We start from the raw sequence: 25,438 nt of genomic DNA on the forward strand, positions 1-25,438 counted from the left end.
AATGATATAACCTAGTAGAATGAGACTGAATAGGGAATAGATTTAATTGAAAAGTATTGAATGATGGCGAGAAAAGATGTACCAACGCTTTGCTTCACTGTTTTGTATCCATAACGTGAGTTATAATTTTAATTAAATAATTACGAAAATCAATTTTGATTTAAATTATTTTTTCTAAACCAGTATTGGAGAATCTGACAGGAACAATTCGGGTGAAATGATATCTTCCGCGAATAGTTGCAAAAGTTTTGCCACCCATAGTTTAAGAAGCTTAGTCTACGCGATCACCAAGAACCAAAATGGCAGCGGTTCTTCAGAGGGCCTAAAGCGAAAAATTCCGAATTTGTTAAAAGTTGTACGAAATTTTTTGTTTTGTTTTGCTGTATTTGAGACCTGACAATTTTCTAACGGTGAAAACTTTCAAACTTCTTTTTTCTAATCAATTTTTGAATTCGTGGAAATGCGACATTGCAACTACGAATGAAGGAAAGCAAAAGGAATTTTTAAAATCAAATATCTTTATAAAACGGCCGCATTAATTTTTCAAATGTCTAAAGTACAATAAAAAAAGGGGGAACTTAATTTTTCCCGCATCCTTAGCGTTGCATTGAACAGCACTTGATGTTATTGAGCGTTGTGATATGCAAATCATTACGACGGATGAGCGATTGCAAGAGACTTTGTGCGTTTTTCTTACTGAAGTTTATTCTAAGGTAAGCTAATTTTGAAAATTCCTAACTTTAAGAACTTCATCTAAACTCTGGATCGAAAAACCCCAGAAATTTTTCGGAAGTTAGACCGTCCTTTATCACCAGGCCGAACCAATGGGGCGATCTGGCAATGGGCTTGCTAAAAAAAAAAAAGGCCTTCAGGGCGGAAGGAGATTTGTAATCATTTCTTATATTTTTTAAATGTGTACAGGATAGTGTCAAATGTAATCTTCATTTGTCGAAAATAAATTCAGTTTGGAGAAAGGATTAACGAAAATTAAGAAAATTCCAGTGGGGAACACTAATATGGGAAATTATGATGAATATGATTAATGGCACCCGCACCATTACTCATACCAACGTGAAAAGTGTGCGCGTTTTAAAATGAAAAATAAATCGCTAATTACTGATTTCAATATCATTAATTTGAATATGAGGCGCGTGTTTACTAGTTCACAATAAATTATTTTTATTGTGAACTAATCATTAAATTTTTATTCGTATTCGTTTTATTTCGGCCATTGACGGGAATATATATGTATATAAATAATCGTTATTTGCAAGTTATTTTCTATGCATTCAAAAACAAACGTTCCCGAAAAATGGCCGCCGATGTATGGTAAAGTAACTAACTACAAAGGGGTGTTTCACGTTCCAGTCTATTTCAGTATTTACATGGAAAAAAGGCAAGATTAGTGAACGAAAACCACCTGGATTTCAGTATTTAAGATGTCCCTCTCTACCCTCATTTGACACTTTCTTTTATTAAGGCTGAAATTTTAATTTCTTACCGTTTTCTAACTTGTATTATAAGTTATTTAATAATAATCTATTTTATTTTAATTAATATAAAGCGGATTTTGATTCGATGGAGCTAAAAATGACGTCGTTATTGTTTTAATTTCTTCGCTTCATTTTTACTTCCGGTTTCGGTTTATTTAGAAAAAATGGCTGAGTCTAGTCTGTAAACAAGGCGAAACAATGGATACGATTCTAGCTCGTGAATGACATGGTAAAAACCCACCTACAGGACCGATTGTGTCTAAATAATCGTGGTCCTAAACGTGACCCTTCACTAGATATTTACCGTACGTTTCTGCTGAGCAGTAGCGCTGTTTCGGAACAAGTTTGGTATTTTGACGTCACATGTAGTGTAAATGAAAGACATTACTAAATATCGCTAGCTGCAACTGACCAATGATGGCTGCTTCCTGTTCCAATGCGTGTATGTACTGTACGACCCGTTTCAGACGTATCACGAAGTGACAGTATTCGATTGAGTGCCATAGCGTATTTAACGCTACTTTTTTACTGTAGTATTGTATTATTGCACATCGTGGACTCTGACGAAAAACTCATTTTTCTCTAATTTTACAATGTCGTCGTCTACCACGACGTTCGGTTATTGTGAATTCACTTAACCCGTTGCTGTTCAATTTCGATAATAAATTTCTGTCAATATTTGTCAAGTTGCTGACTGACTGTGAAGAATTTGCAAATTCTTCACAGTCAATCAGTCAGCAAACAATCAAGAATTGAATTTTAAGGTATGCATCCATATTTACACTTATTTAACCCGTCTTACCTTATTATCATTGCGTTATAAATACAGAAATTACAGCTATGCTCAACACCTAATTAATTTCCACCTACCCTATAGAATAGATTGGGTAGTAATATAAAATTGCGCATTTTCCTAAATAAAAACTATTTAACGTTGAAATAAAACTATTTTATTTTCTTTAGAACTTTTTCTTGACTGGTAGAAATACTTTTTTTTAAAAGAAAAACAAACTTTTCTACCAGTCAAGAAACTTTTTTTTTTTTTTTAAAGTTAGCCAAAGGTAGGACCGAATCTACATCGCCCGCATGGCAAGCAAGTTCGCTACAGAATCAGCCATTTCGCTGTGCTGCCATAGTGTAAAATCGACCAATACAGTCGACCTTCCTATAACACTGTTGATTATTCGGAAAACGGAATAATCAACAGTGTTATAGGGGGGTCGACTGTATATTAAAACTTTAGAGCCCTTTTTGTTGGAATCTTCTGGCTAGTGCGCTTTACAATTCTTCTGGATGGACACCCTTGAGGTATACTACTAACCTGCGAAGTCTCATCCCAAACTGAATTTCTGAGACTGTAAGGTCCCCTTATAAGTGTTGCATTGCCTGAATTAACTAAAATAGTTCAGAAAAAATAAATTTGTATTATAAATAGAAACAGTTTGATATTTTAATATTTCAATAATAAGTTTTTCATAAACTCACTTTTAATTGCAGTAGTTTTGAATTTGGATTTGAACTGATCTAAAATTTGTGATGAATATACATTACATGAATTTTAAAAGATGGCCAGTTGTGGCAAAATTCTACCTTTGACAATGGAAATAAAGATGTGTGAATGTTTTATAATAAAAATTAGATAATTAAATTTATTCCAATGATATTTATTATTATTTTAAATTTAAAAATGAGTTTTAGTGTTTAAAAATTCAGATTTTACATGTTCTTTTTATATATACAAACTGACAATTCTACAATTTAATTTAAAATTTTATTATTCAATAGCATTTATTTTTTCTTACTTTTATGCCAAATTAAATAGTCTGGATGAAAATTAATTATTGAACTTTGGCAATCAAAATGTTTTTATTCCAACAGTGTTACTTTATATACATCATCTACACTGGACTAGAAAGCCACACTTTTAACTTATCCAAACTCATCTTTGAACCAACGAAAACATTTATCCACATTGACTTTTTGTTCCACAGGACAACACTCGGTGGCAATATTAATAAAACCACAAATCACAAATTGGTGCATTGCATTTCTGAAAGCACCGGATTAATGTTGCAATTTAATTATTTGTACTCACGGAGCAAATGTATCTTATGCAAGCTAGCAACAATTAATCTACGAAGCTGCTGTAACAGGTCGATTGCAAAAAATTCCCACAAACTGATTACTGTACAATTAAAAAAAAAAAAAATTTAAGATTTTCTTTTCCAGACTTAAAAATGCAATGCACAGACAATTTATATATATATATATAAAGTCTCATAGAACTTACAACTAACAAGGTTCTGTTAAAAAACAACTACACAAATTTATTGTAAAAACAAATAACAGAAAATTGTATAAATTTATATCACAAAAAGACAATTTTCTATATATAATTATTATTTTGACAGATGCATTTCAAACAAGCTTATAAAGCTACAAACGTACAATAAAATTTTATACTAAAAAAAGTATATTACAGAAATCGTTTTACCTGTTTCGAATATTATCTCGGTATCTATATACAATTAATAGCATAGGCAAGTATTTTACAGAATTAAACGGACTTGCTGCTATTTCAACAGATTTGCAATATCTTACCTTAACATCTATTTTGGGATGACTATTTTAAGTACAGAATATTAAGAAGCTTGAAAGAACTATGTAACGTATCTAAAATTTGAGTTATTAATAGAATAAATATATATATTTTTTTGAGATTATTTATATAACAGCCAAAACATTAATTAACCAAAAATTAAAAAATAATTTCCTTTTAAATGCCATTAAATTTTTCTTTAAACATTTATTCGTGATGAAAAAAAATCAAATGTAACATGCATTCAATATGAATCAATTTGTACTTTAAAAATGGTTCATATAAAATAAATGACTGATAAATCATTAAAGCCAATCAATGACTAGAATTTTTTTTTTTTATCTTTTTCTTAAATGACAATTAAAACTTTTCATTCTATTAAAATACAGTACATTTTTCCTATAAAATGTTCATAAAATTTTGGGATAAAAAATATGTTTGTATTAAAAAAAATCCTCTTTTTTGATTTAAGTAGATGGGTGAAAAATAATGTAAACAATTAAAGTTATAAGAATTATGCATATAGGTATAACTTCGATTTTATGTAAAGGGATTAAAGAATTAAAATGTAAATACATATATAATACATTAGCAGTTCCCAAATTGTGGTATGTACAGTACACCATTAATGATACAAGTAACTTCTACAACTAGTGTAAACATAGTACTAAAATTTAACTTCTGCAAGAATCTATGATAAAAGTGCAATAAATAAATTAATTTTTGATATTAAATCTAAACAATTTCCTTAATCTAACATAGATGAAGTTTTGTAGGATTATTGTTACTAAATCCTACCAAAAGAAAAACTTTTCGTGTTTATTGGTATGTAAGAAAACAATTTGGAAACTGCTGAATTAGACGATAGAATAATATAATGATTTATAAATTATTTTTTCAATAAGATTGAAAATCTCAAAATCATTCTGTGTATTAATTGCTGCTTAAGGAATATCATTTCAAATTTGAATATATTAGCTATCTTAAAGTTTTCATATCCAATTTGTTTATACCATCTTAGACTTTCACGTATACCAATCCGAAAAGAAGGAAAATTCAACCTCGAGAAGATGTATTTATGTCGATGAATGCATTTCTACATAATTTTTTTTAAATCTTTGAAAAAGATGCTATACGATATCACCCATTAGAGAGCTCAAACACTCAATCTATATTGCATAATTTATATTACAGGATATGTTCTGCAAAGTTTAGTTGAGCATTCTTTATACAATCATTTATTTTGAAAATAAATTTTGTCATGGAAAATAAAGATTTAAATTCAATCAATTTTAGGTTTTAAAAGCATCGTTTTAAGTATAAATATTTAAATCACACAACCTTTTTTTCTTCAAGCATACTCAATGCACTATTTATATTTCAAATATATAACAGTGCATTATGAAATTTTTTTTCTTCTTAAATAAAAAAGAAAATAGCCTTTCAGACCATTATTTTCTCACAATTTGAAAACCATCATGATTCCAGTTTCTAAAACTGCTTTCACAACAATCAATTTTATAGGAAAGTTACTCATACATCTTAAACATTTTATATTATTTTTTTTGGACATAAGATATAACAATTTTTTTTTATGAGATCAATATACTGTTAACAAATAGCTCCTCTTTTCTTGTTTGCAATTTACCTTTTTTCCTAAATCAGTTTTAATTCTATAGCATATATAGTGACGTATTCCATAAATTACAAAATTCTTCAGAAAATATAGCTAATTCAAACACTTAATATAACAGACTATTTTCTGTTCATTTTTGGAAAGATTACAAATTCTTAGATGATAATAAACTCAATTTATCTTTAGATTAAGTTTTGGGTTTATTATTATCAAGAAAAGAATATTTTTTCTTTTCTTTTTTAGGCAGCTTATGATCAAGCTCATGCAACTATTTCTAGTGTGTCTTGGACAAGTGTTTCTAGTTTGCTTTTTTTTTCTTTCTTTTTTTTCAACTACAAGCAATAATTAAAGACATTCACATCAATTTTGTATGCTCACAAGGAAAGAGGACAGATATCCAGCAATAAGCCATATTCTATAAATCACATAACCACAGCAATACAACAAATGGATACTTAGCACTCACTTTTTGTAGTGCACTAGTGAGTATTGACAACAATAAAAAGATGGGCCTATAGTAGTTACATAAAAGAGAGGCACCAATGGAAATAAGACTGTGATTGTGAAGATGGATGTCCAACTTGACATTACTCTGTCAATTACAAATCTACCTTTACTGCTTCCTATGCATCATTACCCTGAAGTCTCTTAACTTGATCACAATATATATACAGATGTCTGTAGGTGAAGCAAAAGGCAGTGACAATATAAATATTATTCTTTTTTTTTTCAAAACCATTATGCCAGAAGACTTTTGATCTGTTTTGGAGTTGTCTCATCATTCAGATGCCTTGTTGTATATCTAGAAAAAAGTAAAAATTTTTGAAGTCGATTATTTGATTAAAATAATAAAGTGAATATTTACCTTAGAGCATTAAGAAGACCTTCAACAACATTCGGAGGTTGATCTTTCAACACTTTAATTGAACCCTTTACCTAAAATAGAAAAAAAAAATCAAAAAACAAGCAAACAATTAAAACTAAAATATCACATATACCAACATCTTTACGAATATATAAAACTTTATACTAAATAGACAAGTCAGCCACTTCAGTTATCTCCCAGCAACTACTATAAAATGTTTCAACTATCTAGCTTTTGTTTCTATTATTCTAGAGACTTAAAATGAAAAAATCGAAAATCCTGCTGACTGAAATGCAACCAGGAATTTGTTTTTTGGATGCAGAAAATATTTGACTATTTAAAATTAACTGCAGGCATGTTGCAGTGTTTGAGAAATGGGTAATGAATGAGAGTAATGTTCAAAAATGGTGCTGTTTGTTTGATGGTGGTATAACTTTTACAATGAGAAACATATTGAATGATCCTCCATCATCATTCAGGAAAACTGACACTTCTGTTAGAGGAAATTTATGCTTTACTCTTGATGAACTACAAATGAAACTTCCACAAATTTCCCAATCTTTCATCCAAAAAAAAATCACATCACATATCACTTTGGACACCTAAAGTCCGTGCAAAATGATTGCTGAACTCATGTTTGCAGCATTATCACGAAGGATATGACTCATCAGAAGTGATGAAATGTGAGTGTCTCACTTCACACCAGAGAGTAAGTAGTAATCTCTGGAATATCATCTTGTAACCACCATGTACCCACCAAGCCCAAAAAATTTAAACAGACACTGTCAGTTCAGAAAGTGATGAACATTGTTTTTTTGGGACAAGAAAGGTCCAATTTTAATAAAGTTTAAGCCAAAGAATGGCAAAATTAATATAAGGTTGGTGGAGCCACTTGAGAGTAAGCTCTTACTGCTACATGACAATGCACATCCACAATGTTGCTGGAGTTGATTCAGCAATTTGATTGGAGAGTTTTAGAACATTCATCTTACAGTCCAGACCTTGTTCTGTCAGATTAACCAACTTTTCAAACATTTAAACTTTCTTGGCAGCAAGTGTTTGAAAATTGAAGATGACATTAAAGCTACAATGAATTACTGGCAAAATGCAAATGTGACAATTTCTATAATGATGGATTTCAGAAGCTTGTGTTCCTCTATGACAAATGCCTAAATGACCATAGAAAGTATGTCAAAAATTAATCTAAGTAAGTATTGTTATTATAATAAAGTTGTATTTTTCAAATTTTCTTAATTTTCACAACTAAATGGTTCTTACTTTCTGGAAGATCCACATTGTAAACAAATTAACTGTTATATGTTCATTTTAAACTGAAATAATTCACACACACACAATATAACTTGTTTAAAATTAAATATACACTCAATGACAAAAAAATTATTCACCAAGAAAGAAGCATTGGAATTGAATGAAACTTTACAGTGAAAACATGATGATGATGATGATAAGTGATTACATCATCATAGCAAAGGGATAATTTCCAGTGGAACAATGGTACGATTTAAAGGAATAGTAACTTGTAGGACCTGCTCCTGCCTAAATACATGATTCATATTAAAATATAACTATGGTAATACACATACATAATACACAAAAAATATTCTCAGAGTTTTCATTTTATCCATCATGATTCTGCTGTATATTTAATCATTTATAATAAATCACAAATAATAATTTATCCATATAGAATCAAATATTTGCACTCATTAATAAGCTTTCTATATAAGTTCTTAAAATTAGTTTCATAACTAATCAAGTATTATTAATATATTTTATAGCATATAGGACACACTTAAAAATGCTGAGTCTTACATGCAAAGGAGAAGCCTCTGGTAGGAACATTTACCACATACGTGGATGACTAGGATACTGTTATTTCTACCTAGCAAGTATTACTATCTAAGCCAGATAACCTAAGAAACAGTTTTACAGAACTAAACTTTTCAAAATTAAATAGTAACTGTTTCTGAATTCATGTGAGTACTATCTATATCTTGTCTACCATGTTAATCTTGATCATTTTACTTCGAAACATCCTTTACCTTTTTGACAGAAACTTGAAAATAAGCTGATAAAGATGAATAACTCCAACATTCTTCAGTATCAGTTCTGATAGGTTGCCAATTTTATTATAGTATCATTATTAAAAAAATTTTTCATGATAGCCTAGTTTCATGTTTCATCTGCAATTTTCCTACTTTATCCCACATAGCATTCAACAAACATTAAAAACTTAAATACACTAAAAAGTTTTCCGTGATTATTATCTGCTGAAATTTCTGTATGTCTAATGTGTATGTGCATTTTATATACAATCAAATATGGTAAAGTAGATCTTTATGATCTAGTGTTATACATCATAATCATAATTAAAATATGTAGCACAATCAACTTTTGTAATTATTATTAACAGAACTTACATCAAAAATTATGTTTTGTAAATTAATGTTGCCAATGCAAAATAAGAACTTGATATATTTTTCAACTAAAGCATTAAAACTTTACCCAGAGAAAAAATTCTGGTATAATAATTAATTTTAATTAAGTACATCCATTTCATCAAACCACAATTTTTTATAATTTAAATAAACACCAAACTAATTCCAATTTCTTTACAAAAAGATTAAGCAATTAGATATATTCTAATAGAACAATTTCAAGTTTTTCTTTACATCACTACTGGGTGCATAGGTTTACTTACACAGGAATATCTTACACACCAATAACAGTGTATACTGCTATTGGTGTGTAAGATATTCCTGAATAAAGAGTGATGTTAAAGAAGCAAGTGTCTACCCATGCACCCAGTTGTGAAGTAAAGAATAATTAGAAGAAGACATGGTTTTGGAATAAATTAATAATTTCAAGTCTAATTTCAAAAATATATCAAGCTTTAAACAAATTCTTGTTCAGGAAATAAAGGTAACATTTTATTCATTAGTATTTTTTAAATCTAACATACAAATAGTTTATTAAAAATTTACATTTGATTGAAATTAGAATAAAGAATGCTATAATTATTATTTTACCAAGACTTAATACATACATCAATATGAGATGATTTGGCAAATGCTCCAACCGGATGAACGTGGTCATATAATATAATAACACCAACCATAACCCGAAGAACAAAGAGAACTGTTTCTTCATTTTTAAACCTTGAATAAAATTCCCTATATAAACAATAATTATTATATATAATTTTATAATAAAAATTTACTAAATACTTAAAATACTAAAATCGGAAAACAAATTTTGGCTTCAGTTTTTATGAAAACGGCATCTATTACTTTTGTTTATTTAAAAGTTATTTAATAACTTAAAACCAAAAATATATATTTAATTCAAAATTCAACACTTTCTTTTTTTGTTATGCCCCAGTATTTATTTCTCCACAGCACAAATATTTTTCAGCTCTCTTTACATGCCATCTGCAGATAGCTTTTTAAATTTTAATTATATCAATTCAATAGCATGTTTAATTTGTAAGAGTTAACCACTGGAGGCAATTTGACCAATTGTGATCTGGGATTATGAATGGATGTTCTTTAAAGATTTCTTTTTTTTTCTTTTTATTTAGTTTTCAATAATGTAAATTTTTAAAATCATTCTTCAATTTTATTTCAATTTAATTACAGCATTATTTGCATTTGTGATTTATAGTATAAAAAAAATTATGCTTAAAAAAATAAACTACATCTTAACATGCCTCTGTAGGAAAAAATCTAATGGAGACAGATTGAATGATGATTTTAATCCACCAGATAATCAGTAATTTTACTATTACTAAACTACTGATTATTTTACTAAATTTATTCTAATAAACTAAAATACATTTAATAATTATTTTTGTCTATAAAAATTAGAATTAGTTTATTCTAATGCATTGCATACATTGTTTTAATCATGAGAGGAAAAACCCAAAAACCAAACATTTCTGCAGTTTTAAAGTGCATGATGACTTAAAAGACATCCCTGTACACACAAACACACATATTGATTAGAAACTGTAACCAATAATTGGACTGCAATTTGAAAAAATTGTAGTCCTATAAATTCCGACTGTTGTAGTCCATCTGTCTATCTTTCCTTAATCTTGAGATTGGAGTTAAATAGATGAAATCCAAGACCAGATATGAAAACCTTAGGAGCAGGCAGCCCAGATTAACTATATATGAACTTCCAATGAAAACTGGAAGGCATGTTATTTCAATTAAAAAATTTTTTCCTGAAAGGAGTTAGATAAATGACCAGCATGACTCCATTGTTAACAAAAAAATATGCCATACAGAGGCAAGACACTGCAGTACTAACTTGAGAAGAGGATATATTTTAAATTAAATAAATTAAAAATTGCAGCCCAACATTGTGACAATTTCACAATAAATAATTGATCATTTTAATAATATCACATTTCTCCGAAAATAAGCCTTAGCATGATTTTTCAGGATGCTCATAATATAAGCCCTACCCCTAAAATAAGCTCCTCTTAAGATCATCATCCAGATGGTTGTATTTGATATGCTCATTGCAACCCACAACAGACATACTGAACTATAAAATAACTAGCTGTGCCTGCAGTTTCGCCCACATGGAATTCAGTTTGTGACTATAACAGTATCAGTTAGATGATATCTTTTAATTTATATGAATGTTTTAGGAACGCATACAGGACAAAAGATATTCATTATTTTAAGCGACAACAAATAGGCAAATGTTCAGCACAAGTTCAGACACATGCACTGCGTATCTCATCGACCACAGGACTGCACCGTGCGGTTACCTATCTTGTATACATGCACGTCTTGCCCCGCGCCACCTGCTGACACCAAAAATATAACGCTTACCTAGATGATATCTTTTAATTTATATGAATGTTTAATGGAATAATATACAGCCTATGTCCACCCTGAAGGTCCATTCTAAATATTGGTGAAAGAATTTTTGAAATCGGACGAGTAGTTTTGGAGATTACCTCCTACATCCAAACTTACAAACTTTATCTCTTTATAATGTTAGTATAGATAATATTAATATTGACACTAATACAGATATACCTCGACTTACGTCATTCTCAATTATACGTCGTTTGTCAAAAAATATATGGAAAAATAAAAATCAAGTTTAAGTCATTTTATTCGACTTTACGTCTGTCTGCCACAAATGTTAAAGTTGTAATATCACTATAAAAGCGTTAAAGCACATAAAATCATATTAAAATATATACATTTACAGTAAATGTTAATATAATTATCATAAATCTTAGAGAACAAAACATGAAAACGTATGTGTTTCTGTGTTGTCATCTTATTTAGCGGTCTTTAAATGCTCAATGTNCACTATAAAAGCGTTAAAGCACATAAAATCATATTAAAATATATACATTTACAGTAAATGTTAATATAATTATCATAAATCTTAGAGAACAAAACATGAAAACGTATGTGTTTCTGTGTTGTCATCTTATTTAGCGGTCTTTAAATGCTCAATGTTGGTGTTTTCCACGGTAGCTCCAACATTACCATTTGGCATCCTTGTCAGTGCCACTCAATATTGGTAAATTTAATATAAATTAGTTTATTTTTTACTGTTGCAAAATAATTTTAATAACTGTATTTGTTATTTAACCTTACAAAATCATCTTATTTTATAATGTCTTGGAGCAAACTACATTCACACATAAAAAGTCTGCAATGTACTGTAAACATCACCAAATTGTAAACATGTACAGTATATTTACAAGTATGTACTGTACATTCATGAATTCACAAAATTTAGATTACTTTTTTCTATACTATATTAAAAACTAAAATTTATTTAAAAATTAAAATAGATTCTTATTAACCATATATTATTAAAAATGCATTTATAAATAAAATACAAAACTGGGAATGGTTATTTGTGGTTTAGCCTAGTGACAAGTAAATTAGACTTAAGTCGTTTTTCGACTTAAGTCGCCTCTCCTGGAACCAATTACAGATGTAAAGTGAGGTATACCTGTACTTACTTAATTATAATTTATATTATTATTTATTTTATTTGTAAATTTTGCAAGTGCCTTTGGATGAGACATCCCCTGAAAATAAGACCTAATGCATTTTATGGAGCAAAAATTATATTAATATAAGACCTGGTGTTATTTTTGGGGAATATTAAATATTGAATGTATGGAATATGCTAAGTTTTATAAATTTCAGTAATTAAAATCAGCATGGAAAACAAACAATAAAACTAAATTATCAATTTTGTTTTGTTTAAACCTTAATATACTTACGGATTTTCCACCATTCTTTGACACACTTTGGCCATTGTACCTAATGTCTCAGTAGTATTTTCTATTGGTAAATCTTTATTTTCAGCAACAAAACGTGTAGTAGCATCACTTAATACTTTCAGCATAGGTGTAGCATGAGCATAGAATAAGGACATTCTATTAGCTAGTTCATTTGGAACTTCTAATTCTTCTTCAATAGGATCCTAATAAGTAAATAAATTATAATTCAACTTAATTCTGTATTTACAATCTGCATCAAATATGAAGTAACTGTTCAAAATTTTGATTTAAAATATGAAATCAGTCATATAATATCAAATTTTACTATTTATTTTTAGAATGTAAGAGTATGTAAAAAAGGATATATAAAAAAATTTGTTAAAGTATAGAATTCATAAATATTAATATAATAAAAAAAAGTCAAAAAAACCTTTAATCCAGCAAGAACTCAAAAAAGTTTTTTGTTATCTTGAATAGTGATCATCAGATTTAAAAATTCTGTGGTGATTGTGTTCTAGAATGTCAGTTTGAAAAACAAATTCTATGCAATGACGTCACATTGTTTGGAGATGTCTCTGCAAAAATTTGTATCTTTATATTTATTAAAACATTGGGATTCAGAAGTGACAGACCATGCATCATCCACAGAAGTACATTTATCTGTAGATGATCTGCCATGTATTGGATAAGTTTTCCGAGTTTCTGATTTTTGCAATGACATCACCAAACAGCATGAAGTACTGGAATGAGCACTATACTTGAATTTATTTTTTGAACTGACATTCTAGAACACAAATTCTACAGAACATTCAAACCTAAGACAGTTATTCAAGATAGCCAAAGCATTTGTTTTTTCATGTTATAAGTACCTGCTGGATTAAAGATTTTTTGATTTTTATTTATGTATCAATCAGTTTGATACTATTCTGTTGATATTAATATAATATAATAATAAATAAAAAAGTGTTAAGGTTTAAAAAATAAACATATGGAAAAATTACAAAAACAATGACGAAAGACAAAAATCAACAAAAACGACTGCAACATCATCATGAAATAAAATTCATACCAGTGATTACAGTAATTTGAATATTATACTATTCAAATTACTGTTAAAATGTATAAAATGATATTTATCATTAAGGTAACTGATGACAAATCAATAATGAATATTGTACAAAGGAAACATTAAATAAATAGATGAGTAATATCAAATTACAATGCAAAAGAGACAAGTAAAAATGCAAAATAAAAGTTAATTTTATATTTTAGTACTATAGTTGATTTTTATCTTAAAAATAAAAATCAATATTGATATAATATTAGTAACAGTAAATAAATTACTATTATATTATTATTACTATATGTATGGCATTTTATTTAGAACTGAAAATAGGCAGCATTTGTTTTTTACTTAATATAACAATAATAATTATTTTATTGATATAGAAACTTAGCAATGTAATTTATATAAGGGGGTACATTTTAACACATACTCAAAAATAATTCAGAAAATTTATTCAGCTTATATAATCTAGTGTTAATTACTATACAGAAAACTGAAACAAAAGTCAGAATTAAATATAGGTTCTTTCACATTTGTTAACATAATACATGCATTAACACTTTCTGCTCTATGGATAAGTCTCTCTCATCAAGCCAGTTTTCCTCTAAAAGACAAGTAAATCTCACTGATAAATTCACAGTTTGATATGTTATTTTATGAAGCTGAATGGCATAAACTTGTCTGTAATTGAAGTAGGAAGCATGTTTAACAGAAAAAAAATTATCACTTTCACAACTAAGTGGCACAACTAAGTGGCACATATAATATTTCAATACTTTGTAAAATTGTTGTAGGCAGATACGTTTGAACCTTCAGATAAAGCTTGATTCAATTAAAATAATATTAAATAAATAAGATACAAGGTATAATTCAGATCATTTAGTCTATGGTAAAATTGGTTTTTTTATACATTGTTTTGCTTAACATTGCAGTTTCCAAGAACCTATCAATGAAATTAAGTGAGGACTTGCTGTATAATTCAATGTAGTTTTGAAAAATTTCTGAAACTAATTATGTTTCCACTAAATATGTATTGAGTGATAAACTGTTATTACAGCTAGTAAAATAGAAGTAGATTAGCAGAAGAGACTATTGTTGACTATTTTTTTTTCATCTTACAACACAAATACACAAGATCCTTAAATATCTGCAGCAATGAATTTTAATATAAGAAAAAATACAACAAATGTTTTTGATCTATAAATAATATCTGCATCAGATTTTACAAAAGACTCCAAACTGGAATGCAAGACACAACATGATGTATTTCAAATATTCCAAATGCATATCAAATATATAAAAATTACACAATTACATAAATATATTTTGTTGAATTTTAAACAATATTTGTGAAGTGTATAGGTATCTATAACACTTCACAAATATTGTTTAAAATTCAACAAAATATATTTGCACTCATATAACATACATAAATATTATAAAATAATAAAAGTAAAAATATAAAACAAATATTTTAAGGATAATGTTAAAAGATTATATATATTTTATATCATTTTAACAAAGAAATTAATAGAAATGGCTGTATAAAACTAACAAGGAGACCCTACGGCTTTGGGGAAACGGATTTTGATGATTTTTGGTGTAGAGAATTATTTTTGAAAAGTAAACTCTCATAATACACTACTCCATCTTTTAGCCGCTGCTTCAATACATCACTGTATAAAGAGTTATCATCAACAGTTTTTTGTCACAACATGAAGAACTTGCTTCTCTTGATGACATTTTTTTAATTATAAAATAATTTTTCAAAATAAATTTCACTGCACAAATACATCTATTCATGTAGAAATTCAGAAACGAACTGTTAAAGAGTGAGTGAAAAAGAACTCCAATAGACAAAATTCTCCTAGTGAGAATTAGATCGGAGGTCACTGTTGGTGATAACAATTAGATGGGAAAGTTGACACATAGGTGTCAAGAATGCACCATTATTGTCAATAAAAGTAAAAATATTAGAGTTGGAATAGTAGAAATTATAGTAGAAATACATTATAAGTATTTATGCATTAAAAAAAAAAAAAAGGAAAAAGTAAACAGAGGGGAATCAAACCCAAGTACTAGAGCGTATGAGTCAGGAGTGTTGCCAAATCAGCCACAGGACGCTCAAGCAGAAGTACGCATAACTTATATATAAAGCGCTAAAAAAATTTTAAGTTCGTTTTTCTCAAATATATTTGAGTGTTGCACTTTAGTATTTTACGGGTAGTACACTCACATGGTGTACTACCTATACACCAAACATCATCAAAATCCGTTTCCCCAAAGCCACAGGGGCTCCTTGTAAGCATTAAAAATGATAACAGTGTTATTACAATAGACAAAACTCAAAATATGTCTATGATATATATAGTCCAGTTTGTGATCTACTTCTTTTGGTCATATTTACTTCCACTCAGTTTTATGACAAAATATACATCTACTGTCTCAGTAGTGCACTCCCCTATAATGTGCCAAAGTTGTATAATGCAACATGATTAAACTTGCATAAAATTATCTGATAATGCATGTCTCATATAACATGATTTCTTAAAACAAGGAACATATCCAATGATGTATGGGAGACTGCTTTTTTTACACTTCATTTATAGTTTATATATACTGTAATTGTTAAGTGCTTTTTGAAGTCATGAATTCTGTGATGAGATTTTGTTAGTTTTAAGTCCATTTCAAGCTGTCCACTGTTCTTCCTTTTTCAGAAGATCTTCCTTACTGGAATGTCTGAGGTGAATCTCTGATCCAACTTGTCTACCTGATACAGTAGAACCTCGAAAACTCGGCCTAATGTGGACCGAAGGGTGGCCGAGTTTGTGAAAATGCCGGGTTATCGGGAATGGGGTTAAAAAAAATAAGTACGAGTGTTTCCTCAGAAAATACTGTACTGTACTTGTATGTATTGTTTACTTGAGAATACAACAGAGAATAAACTGCCCAAATACCCTTAAACAAAGGAAAAGTACGTCCTTTATGAAGGCATAGAGCCTTTACTACATGAAAATGAAAATTAATGAATACACTGTGTACAGTAATTTACCTGATAAGACAGACCTCAGAAAAATACTTTATGAGAGCTTTTATACTTTTATAAAGCTGTCTATAATGAAAATTAATTAACTAAGGATTTTTTGCCCTGCCAGGGTGTGGCCGAGTTATCCGGAGTGCTGGGTTATCGAGAGCCGAGTTTTCGAGGTTCTACTGTATCACAAACTGCCATTATTTTTGCTTGTCTCCTTTTTACCCAAACCTGATCACCAGACAAACCAATCTGAGTCCTAGACTGATGACATTGGATTAAAAGATTACTGGCCTTGGGTCAAAGGCACTAGCTACTGCTACCATTCTCCACTTTATGACTGGAAAAGTTTGCAGGGCCATAAAACTCAGTCCAATAAAATATTGTTTTGCCAAGCCTAACAATTGATAAAGTTATAGCAAACTATAATGAACAAATCAAGCAACCAGAAGATTGGACTCCCAATCTTCACAATAAAAATAAGAATTTTCTGCTTTTAATTAAAGGCAGCAGCAAATTCTTGTTTGCTTTATTTCATTATACAAATTAAAATTTAATAAGCCAAAGAAAAGATTCTGAGAGGTATTCCCAAATAACATATATATATTCTAATAAGTTTACAATAATTCCAACATTACCACTATGATTTTACCATCATCAAAGACATAGATTTTACCAGGGCTGTGGAGTCGCGAAAAATCTACTGACTCCAACTCCGACTTTTCCTTACCACCCGACCCCGTTTCATATACATAACAAGTTGGTAAGTAAAAGGGAGTCGGAGTCAGCGGATTTTTTGATGACTCCGACTAAAATACCAAAACTCCACGACTCCAACTACGACTCCACAGCCCTGGATTTTACACACACACACATACACGACTATATATATATATAGTCATCACTTTCTATTGTTTTGACTTTTATTAAGTATTATTATTTTGTTATGATTAAAATATTATGATACAATTTTTTTTTGTTTCCTGAATTCTGAATTTCCTAGAGAGAAATTATGTATGATGTTATAAGCAACTTATACATAATGATATTATTGTAAAACTGATCTAATATTTTAAATCTACAACTTAGAAAATGCTTTTTCTTTCATTTTTTAATAATTTCTTTAATATGTGATAAACAAATCAATGGAGATGATTGTTATATAAATTTATGTTACACTATTACATTAAAAAACCACACTGTTTAAATAAGAAAAATTTATAAAATTTACCTACTTGATTAGCCAATCTTAACCTGCTCACTGTTCGCCTATAATAACTGAAGTCATTTTGGATTGCAGGATTGGTCATCTGTAAGCAGTAAAGATACTTTACTTATTTATCAACAATTCTACTTAATTTAACACTAGCTTAGTTGAATAGTCAAACATAGTTTGAAGTATCTGTTCTCAGAAAATTCAAGTTAACAATTAATAGTTTTAAATTATATAGCTTTGAAAAAGAAAACAAGGTTTTTAAATTCTAGGATGTTCAGTGTTAGTTCATACATGTTAACATAGTGCAATTAAGATTTTAATATACCAGTTTTCTTTGGTTACAAATTAGTTTCTAATATGCATAGTGATACTATACACATTTCTAACATTTTCATAATTTTTCAAATGCCTATTGTACTTCAATACTAATTAGTACTGATTTCTGAGCATATGCTCTTCCTTCAAATGCTTCTATCATCCTGTAGCTCACTTTGAAAAATTAAATAAAAACTATTTAATATTTTTCATCTTTCTGATAATCTCTATAACTAAAATAAAAATTTTAATAGTCAGAAGATGATGATTATGATTATTATTGTGTTAGTAGCATGTATTCTACATGCCACACACGTTGAACTGGAGGAAGTTGAGTGGTGTGTTATGTGACAAGAAAGTTAGCTGCATACTGAAAGGTAAATTATACAAATCAGATGTTAGACCTGCAATGTTGTATGGGCCTGAGACATGAGCAATCCCAAGAGCCCAAGAAAGAAAGATGGAGGTGGCAGAGATGAGAATGTTGAGATGAATGTGTGGAGTGTCAAGGAAGGTTAGAATAAGGAAAGTTTATTAGAAGTTCTGTTAAGGTGGGTCCCTTGAGTAGGAAGATGCAAGAATGCAGGTTGAGGAGGTTTGGACACATAGAACAAAGTAGTGAAGATTATGTTGAAAAGAGGGTTGGAAAACTGGTAGTGAAAGGAAGGAGGAAGACCAAGATTGCATTGGAAAGATAAGGTGGAGGAAGACTTGAATCAGAGGAGACTCGAGAGAGAAGACGCCCTTGATAGAAAGAAACAAAGAAAACATATTAGAGAAGGAAATGCCGACCTCATATGAACATGGGAAAAGGCGGAGATAAAGAAGAAGAAGAAGAAGTGACATATATTCTACAAAGAATATACACTAGTGCCTAATGCTATGCTGGCCCAAAGTCAAAGCTACTTTGGGTTAGCATAGCATTAGCTACAAAAAAGAAAAAAAAAAAAAAATGTTTTTTACACATGTTTGTGTATGTATTTGTTTTTTAAGACTTAATTTCAAGACTGACATATGTTTAATATGGTAATCTTCTATACTGTGATGTTTCCTGTTGTGAAGCCCTAATGTTTCAAGACTTGTTATGACATCTGTGCAAGAAAGGATTACTGGGGCACAGTAAGTACTCCATTCCTCACAAATGCTTTATTTTGATGGCAAGTGGATTGTCTATTATGGTAACAAATGTATTTTGATGAAGCAGCCATATTTGAGCCATTGTTACATTTGCTACTGAGGGCCAAAGGAGACTCTGGCAGATTTTTTAAACGTGAGCATCTGCTTAACTCACAAATGCAGACTTTGTTAACCAGGATGACATCTGAGCTGATATCATGCTGTGAACACGTAACAACCATTTTTGTTTTCTTCACAGAAGCAGTTATGCTTATATAACCAAAGTCAGATGTTTATAGATCAGCCATTCACTTTGGATTGGATGCTACTTGTGAGTCACTCTTTCTCTCATAGACCCAAGATTCCAGTTGATGTCTGTGTTAAATATTAATTATTTATTTGTTATTTGTTAACCAAAGTCATAAATATAAATTAATATTTAACATAGACGTAATCAAAACAGCAAAATTATGCAATTTAACAAATCCAAAAATCATTTTTAATATTGAGATTTATAAATATTTAAATAAAAATAATACTATTTAAAATACTTACTTATTAACTAGCAATATTTAAATTGAAAACAATTCAAAAGTAATATCTTACTTTTAAATCATCAAATTTGAGAACAAAATCTAAAATTTCAGCAAACTGTTTAACCAAGGCCTGTTGAGTTTCAAGATGCTGTGTAGGAGGAATTTGTCCTGAACATAGTTCCCATAAAATTCGAGGCACCACATCATCTATTAATTTGCAACATTTATAATCATTTATAAAATTATATTATTTAACATTAAAAACATACCAAGTTGTTGTGAAAATTCATAGAATTGTTTCAATTTAGAAACTAATGGAATAACTGCTTCCCATGCTCTTGCCTGGTATGCTTCATTACAAGGATTAGTTATTGCCTATCATGAAATGTAATCTTAATTTCTGATAAGTAATAATTCAATAAAAAAATTAAAAACTAACCTCTCTTATTTCATTTACTGCTCCTTTATACATTTGCAACTCTAAAAGTATATCTCGAGAATATTGTAGAACTTCTTGTGCAATAGAATACGTTTCTTTTTCAGATTCAGTTGGTTGGGCATCTGAAACAAAAATATTTTTATTATAAACTTTATTAGAGTCAAATCAATCAAAAAAATAATTATAATTCTACTAAAATATAAAAATGATACAATTAAAATTTTGAATTTAGAAAGAGAGTTAGAAAAACTCAAATTATTCAAGATACTAATGACTAGGGTATTTGAGAGCTTGTATGCAACCCAGGGATAGAATGAGTCCCTTTAACCATTTTGATTTATTTTGAACAAATTAAATATGTAGAATGCAGTGGCATAGAATGGGCAAAGCCATGTGTGGCTGCACTTTGGCTCTACTTAAGCTTTGCAAAATTTCAAAAGAAACAAAAGAAAAAAATAGCATGTCCTCCCCACACAGAAAATCTCAATGCTTGAACATTCTACTTAGTTTTTTGACATGATGGCACAAGAAAAATACTATAAAATGTTTTACATGGCAATGTTTATTGCCATGTAACATTTTATAGTATTTTTCTCGCTAATTACAGCCATACTATCCTCACGTTAACCTTATCAGTGAATTACATAATACTTACTAATAGCATGAAAATATTGGTAATGTAATGTTCCATAACTTGCATAAAAATCATAATTAAAAAATTAATTTCACCAAGCTGCAACAGACACCTAGATAGCCTAGTGATTTTAGTTTATAGTTTGTTACATTCTCTATATACCATATACCAGGAGTGGGCAAGCAAGAGTTAAGTGGGAGCCAAAATGTAGGTTTTGCAAAATGCATGGGAGCTGCAGTTATGTACTTTTTTATTCTGTATTGCAATTTTATTATATAATATAAAACAAATATTGAATTTTTTTACTAAACATATTTTCACAAAATTGTGGAATTAAAATTGTAAAAATAATGGTGTAAGGAACCAAGTCTGAGCTTTATTTTTATTTTACTTTTATTTTGCTTTCATTATATTTTGTTTGGGGCTTATGTTTAGTTAAGACGAAGGTTTCCTCACCATTCACCTTAGTAACTTAAAAATAGAAGAAAAACCAACTCACCGACGAAAGAAAAGCGCCGTAGAAAAACTCGCGCACACTTGCGCTTCCCAAGCGGAAAAAAGTAAGTCCGCACCGAGAAAAAGGGGGGGAAGACCCCACAACCCAGTTAGGAATCGCTAAACCTTAAAAGAATAAAGCATCCCGATAATTGTTAAAAAGAATAATGTAAAAGGTTAGCGAAGTATTGTCGGAAAATAATCTGCCAGATAAACAAGAAAAATTTAATGTTACAGATAAGTATGTAAATGAGGAGAGTGAGCTCATTCAGAATTGTGACGTCACCTCACACTATAAAGCCTCTAACTCAAGTGAAAACGAACGAGGTGAATTCCTGATAGCAACGAGCTTTGGTGAGCTTCGTAGCAGTGAACGAGAGAGGTGTCCGATAGGATTTTGAAGTTATTCGATTTGTGGATCGACGATTATAGAAAGTCTTGAGAGTTTGAGGAAATAGGTTCCTAGTATATTGAGGTGACGATTAGGATCTTTAATTTATAAGAATTATTGTTTATAAGTTAATTCTTTGATTTTGTCGAATTCCAAAGGGGAATAGAATTAAGTTAGAAATAGATTGATTTGAGTTTGTCGGATTGATTCTTGTTGAATTTCATTGAATAAATTATTGTTTGATTTTTACTAAATACTGTATAGAGTTTATTAATAGAAGTTTAATTAAATATTTGATTTTGTTATTGACAAACTTTGTCATTATTTAATTCGGTGCACGCTTAAAGTCCAGGCCTGGCACACTAACGCGAATCCGCGTAAAGTACCCGTTAGGGAATGGCTATTTCCGGCACACAGTAGTGTCGATAATCGTTGGAAAGTCGGAAAAATAATATAGTACTTTACAATAATAATAAGCAGAAATTAACACTTCCAGCAAGAGCCGCATGTAACTCAAAAAGAGCCGCATTTGCCCATGTCTGCCATATTCTGAATGATTGAAGTTTTTGATGTTTCATTGATAGTTGTTAATGCAGTTTACTTGTAGTATATGATATTAACCAATGTTTACGAATTGTCATTTTATAACTTAGACACTTTTCTTGTGATTTACTTTTTATAACATTTATATCTGAGGTATGATGTAGCAGTACCATTATTTAGCTCTGTAAAGCATCTTGATGTTTTAATAAAAACAAGCCTAGTATTATTTTTACAAAGTTTGACTTTACCTTTTATACTTTCAATCACAAATAAGTGAATCTGATAATCAGAAATTTAAATTTAATGATTGATAATTTTTTTGATAAATTCATGTAATTCGTTATATCTTGCTGTATTTCATACAGTACTAGCAGATAAGCCCGGCATTGCTTGGGCAAAAAGTAACGATAGCAAAGATTAAGATTATTACATTACAGCCAATCTTACCCGTTTTCACAGAATGTAAGAATTAGGTTCCCCTGTTTCCAGACTAATTAGAAAATTTTTAGATGGGTCTAAAATTATGTTCAATTTAACACAAAAAAACCACATCTGTGCCTGTAAATCTTGCACGTTGCTTTCTCTTAACACTTCCATTGTTGATAAACTTAATCCTGCCCCTTTTCCCATGGGGAGATTTTGAAAAATCCCTTGTTAGTGTGCATTCTCATGATGTACCCTAACTATGTACCAAATTTCAAGTTTCAATTCCTAACTGTGCTGAAATGCTTACAATGAAATGCTCATATACACGTGCACCATCTATCGTAGGATAAATGTACTATGCCAGAAACCTTCACAGGAGTGTATTAAACAACTTCCCAAAGTTTCATGGCAATCGGATAAATGGTGTAGTAATGCATGAAGGACACACAGACAGACATACATTTGTTTTTATATATATATAGATTGAAATGTCTGCTATTGCATCAGGTATATAACAAAACTTTGATTGTATTCCCTCTTTGTCCACATTTGCTAACCACTTAACATCATACTTTAGGGCTGCACTCAAATTCTCATGCAGAATACTTGGAATACTGAAACTAGCATTATATACAGTATATACATGTATAATATACAGTATATCTAATTTACTCACCAATCCCCCTTTCAAACTTTTATTAATTCCTACAGGGTCAATACCAACCCCGTTAAGAAACTTTGATGTAGTGTCATGCCCTTAAGAAAATAGAGCCATTCAAGTAATTAAGCAATATCCAATGAAGGAAAAATAAATAAATACATGTTAGTGATCAGGAAAGCAGCAATTAAAATCAATTTTATCACATGATCTAGTTATTAACTATGCAAGTATTTCTTTTTAGGTTTTCTCCTCATGTCTTGCCTAGTCATGTAAATGAATTACCTGTTTATAAAAAGCACTGAGACTGATATGATATATAGAATTTTATGAAGTGCACACAGCAACTTGTGACCATCCTAAAATTTCTATTGATGATTTTATTTTATATATATTATACACGGCATTTTTTTAAGTAAGTACCGTTTTAAAATAGGGCCACTGCATTGCTGCAGTTGGTGTTCCGCAAATGTTTATTGAGTACCTACATCTGTTGGCTAGCCATAGATGCCATTACAGAAGCATTTGTTCATTTTATGTTTGTATGTTTGTGTGTGTGTGTTTAAAATGCCTCAGACAATTGAAAATCCTGCTGATTGTGAAGTACGCATGGTGAATCACTTTTTTAATGCATAAGACATGAAAGTGATTGACATTCATCACCAGATTAATGAGGCGAATAAAAGAAACATTATGAGTGATCGAATGGTAAGAAAATGGGTTAGAGCATTTAAAAATGGCCATACTAATGTCCATGATGAGGAGCATAGTGGGCGACTGTCTGTCATTACTGAAGACTTGGTGCAGAAAGTTGATGCAAAATTTTGAGAAAACAGACACTTTACGATTTTGTCATCCAAAACAAAAGGCATGGTAAGCTCAGTAAAGGGATTGTTTTGCTTCATAACAATGCCCGTCCACACGTGGCTCAACGAACTCAAGACCTTATCACATCATATGGCTGGGAACAACTTGATTACCCTCTGTATAGCCCTGATCTAGCAACTAATAACTACCACTTGTTCCTCCACTTGAAAAAGCATCTAGGCAGTCAGTGCTATGACAATGATGATGATAAAAACACTGTACTGCAGTGGTTGGCAAATCAGGCAACAGGTTTCTATGAAGATAGAATTCAAAAGCTGGTTGTACGATATGAAAAGTGCCTTAATATTGGGAGGAAATTATGTTGAAAAGTAGATTAAGGTACAGGCTTTTATGTAAGAATAAAATTATTAAAAAAACTTGCACTGTGTTTTTTTAGTATCAAAATGGTACTTATTTAAAAACACACCTCATATATTAATATAAAATATTCAAAGCAATAAAATTATTATTAAATTTGGGATGTAGTATCTGTAAAAATCATAAATAAATAAAATACTTTCTTACTGGAACTACACTATAAATAAAATCATAACTTTTATACATCTTTATCATAGTTTATTAAAAGATATTTGAAACACAGTACAGAAACATTACTTTAATCATCATCAAATATAAATAATATAAATTATGTAATCATTTTTAATGTAAAATAACTTACTTTCAAAATCAACAAATACATCATATTTAGGATTATCATCTCTGGATAAAATCCTCAATAAATTTCCCATTGTGGGAAAAATTAGTCTTTAATACCTGCAATTTAAAAATTATTTATGTATAGAAATGATAAAATTAT

The 25,438-nt window shown here is 29.7% G+C and overlaps 1 protein-coding gene across 4 annotated transcripts in view; it reads right to left on the minus strand.

The window, feature by feature from the left end:
- Positions 1-3,331: 3,331 nt before the first annotated feature.
- Positions 3,332-25,438, minus strand: part of LOC111618752 (protein FAM49B-like) — a 60,154-nt gene continuing 38,047 nt past the window's right edge. For 2 of the 4 annotated variants that reach the window (XM_023360316.1, XM_023360326.1), the window contains 9 exons: positions 25,301-25,395; positions 20,608-20,729; positions 20,438-20,543; positions 20,239-20,375; positions 18,221-18,295; positions 12,889-13,091; positions 9,661-9,787; positions 6,594-6,664; positions 3,332-6,530 (listed from right to left, as the gene is read on the minus strand). In XM_023360316.1, coding sequence (XP_023216084.1) covers positions 6,467-6,530; positions 6,594-6,664; positions 9,661-9,787; positions 12,889-13,091; positions 18,221-18,295; positions 20,239-20,375; positions 20,438-20,543; positions 20,608-20,729; positions 25,301-25,370 — 975 coding nt within the window. In that variant the 5' untranslated portion in view covers positions 25,371-25,395 and the 3' untranslated portion in view covers positions 3,332-6,466. Of the gene's footprint in view, positions 6,531-6,589; positions 6,665-9,660; positions 9,788-12,888; positions 13,092-18,220; positions 18,296-20,238; positions 20,376-20,437; positions 20,544-20,607; positions 20,730-25,300; positions 25,396-25,438 lie in introns of those variants that run through there. The other 2 variants (XM_023360334.1, XM_023360340.1) reach the window with 2 other exon arrangements.

This window comes from Centruroides sculpturatus, unplaced genomic scaffold (genome assembly GCF_000671375.1).
Source record: "Centruroides sculpturatus isolate CEXI.00-Female unplaced genomic scaffold, Cexi_2.0 scaffold67, whole genome shotgun sequence".
Lineage (NCBI taxonomy): Eukaryota > Metazoa > Arthropoda > Arachnida > Scorpiones > Buthidae > Centruroides > Centruroides sculpturatus.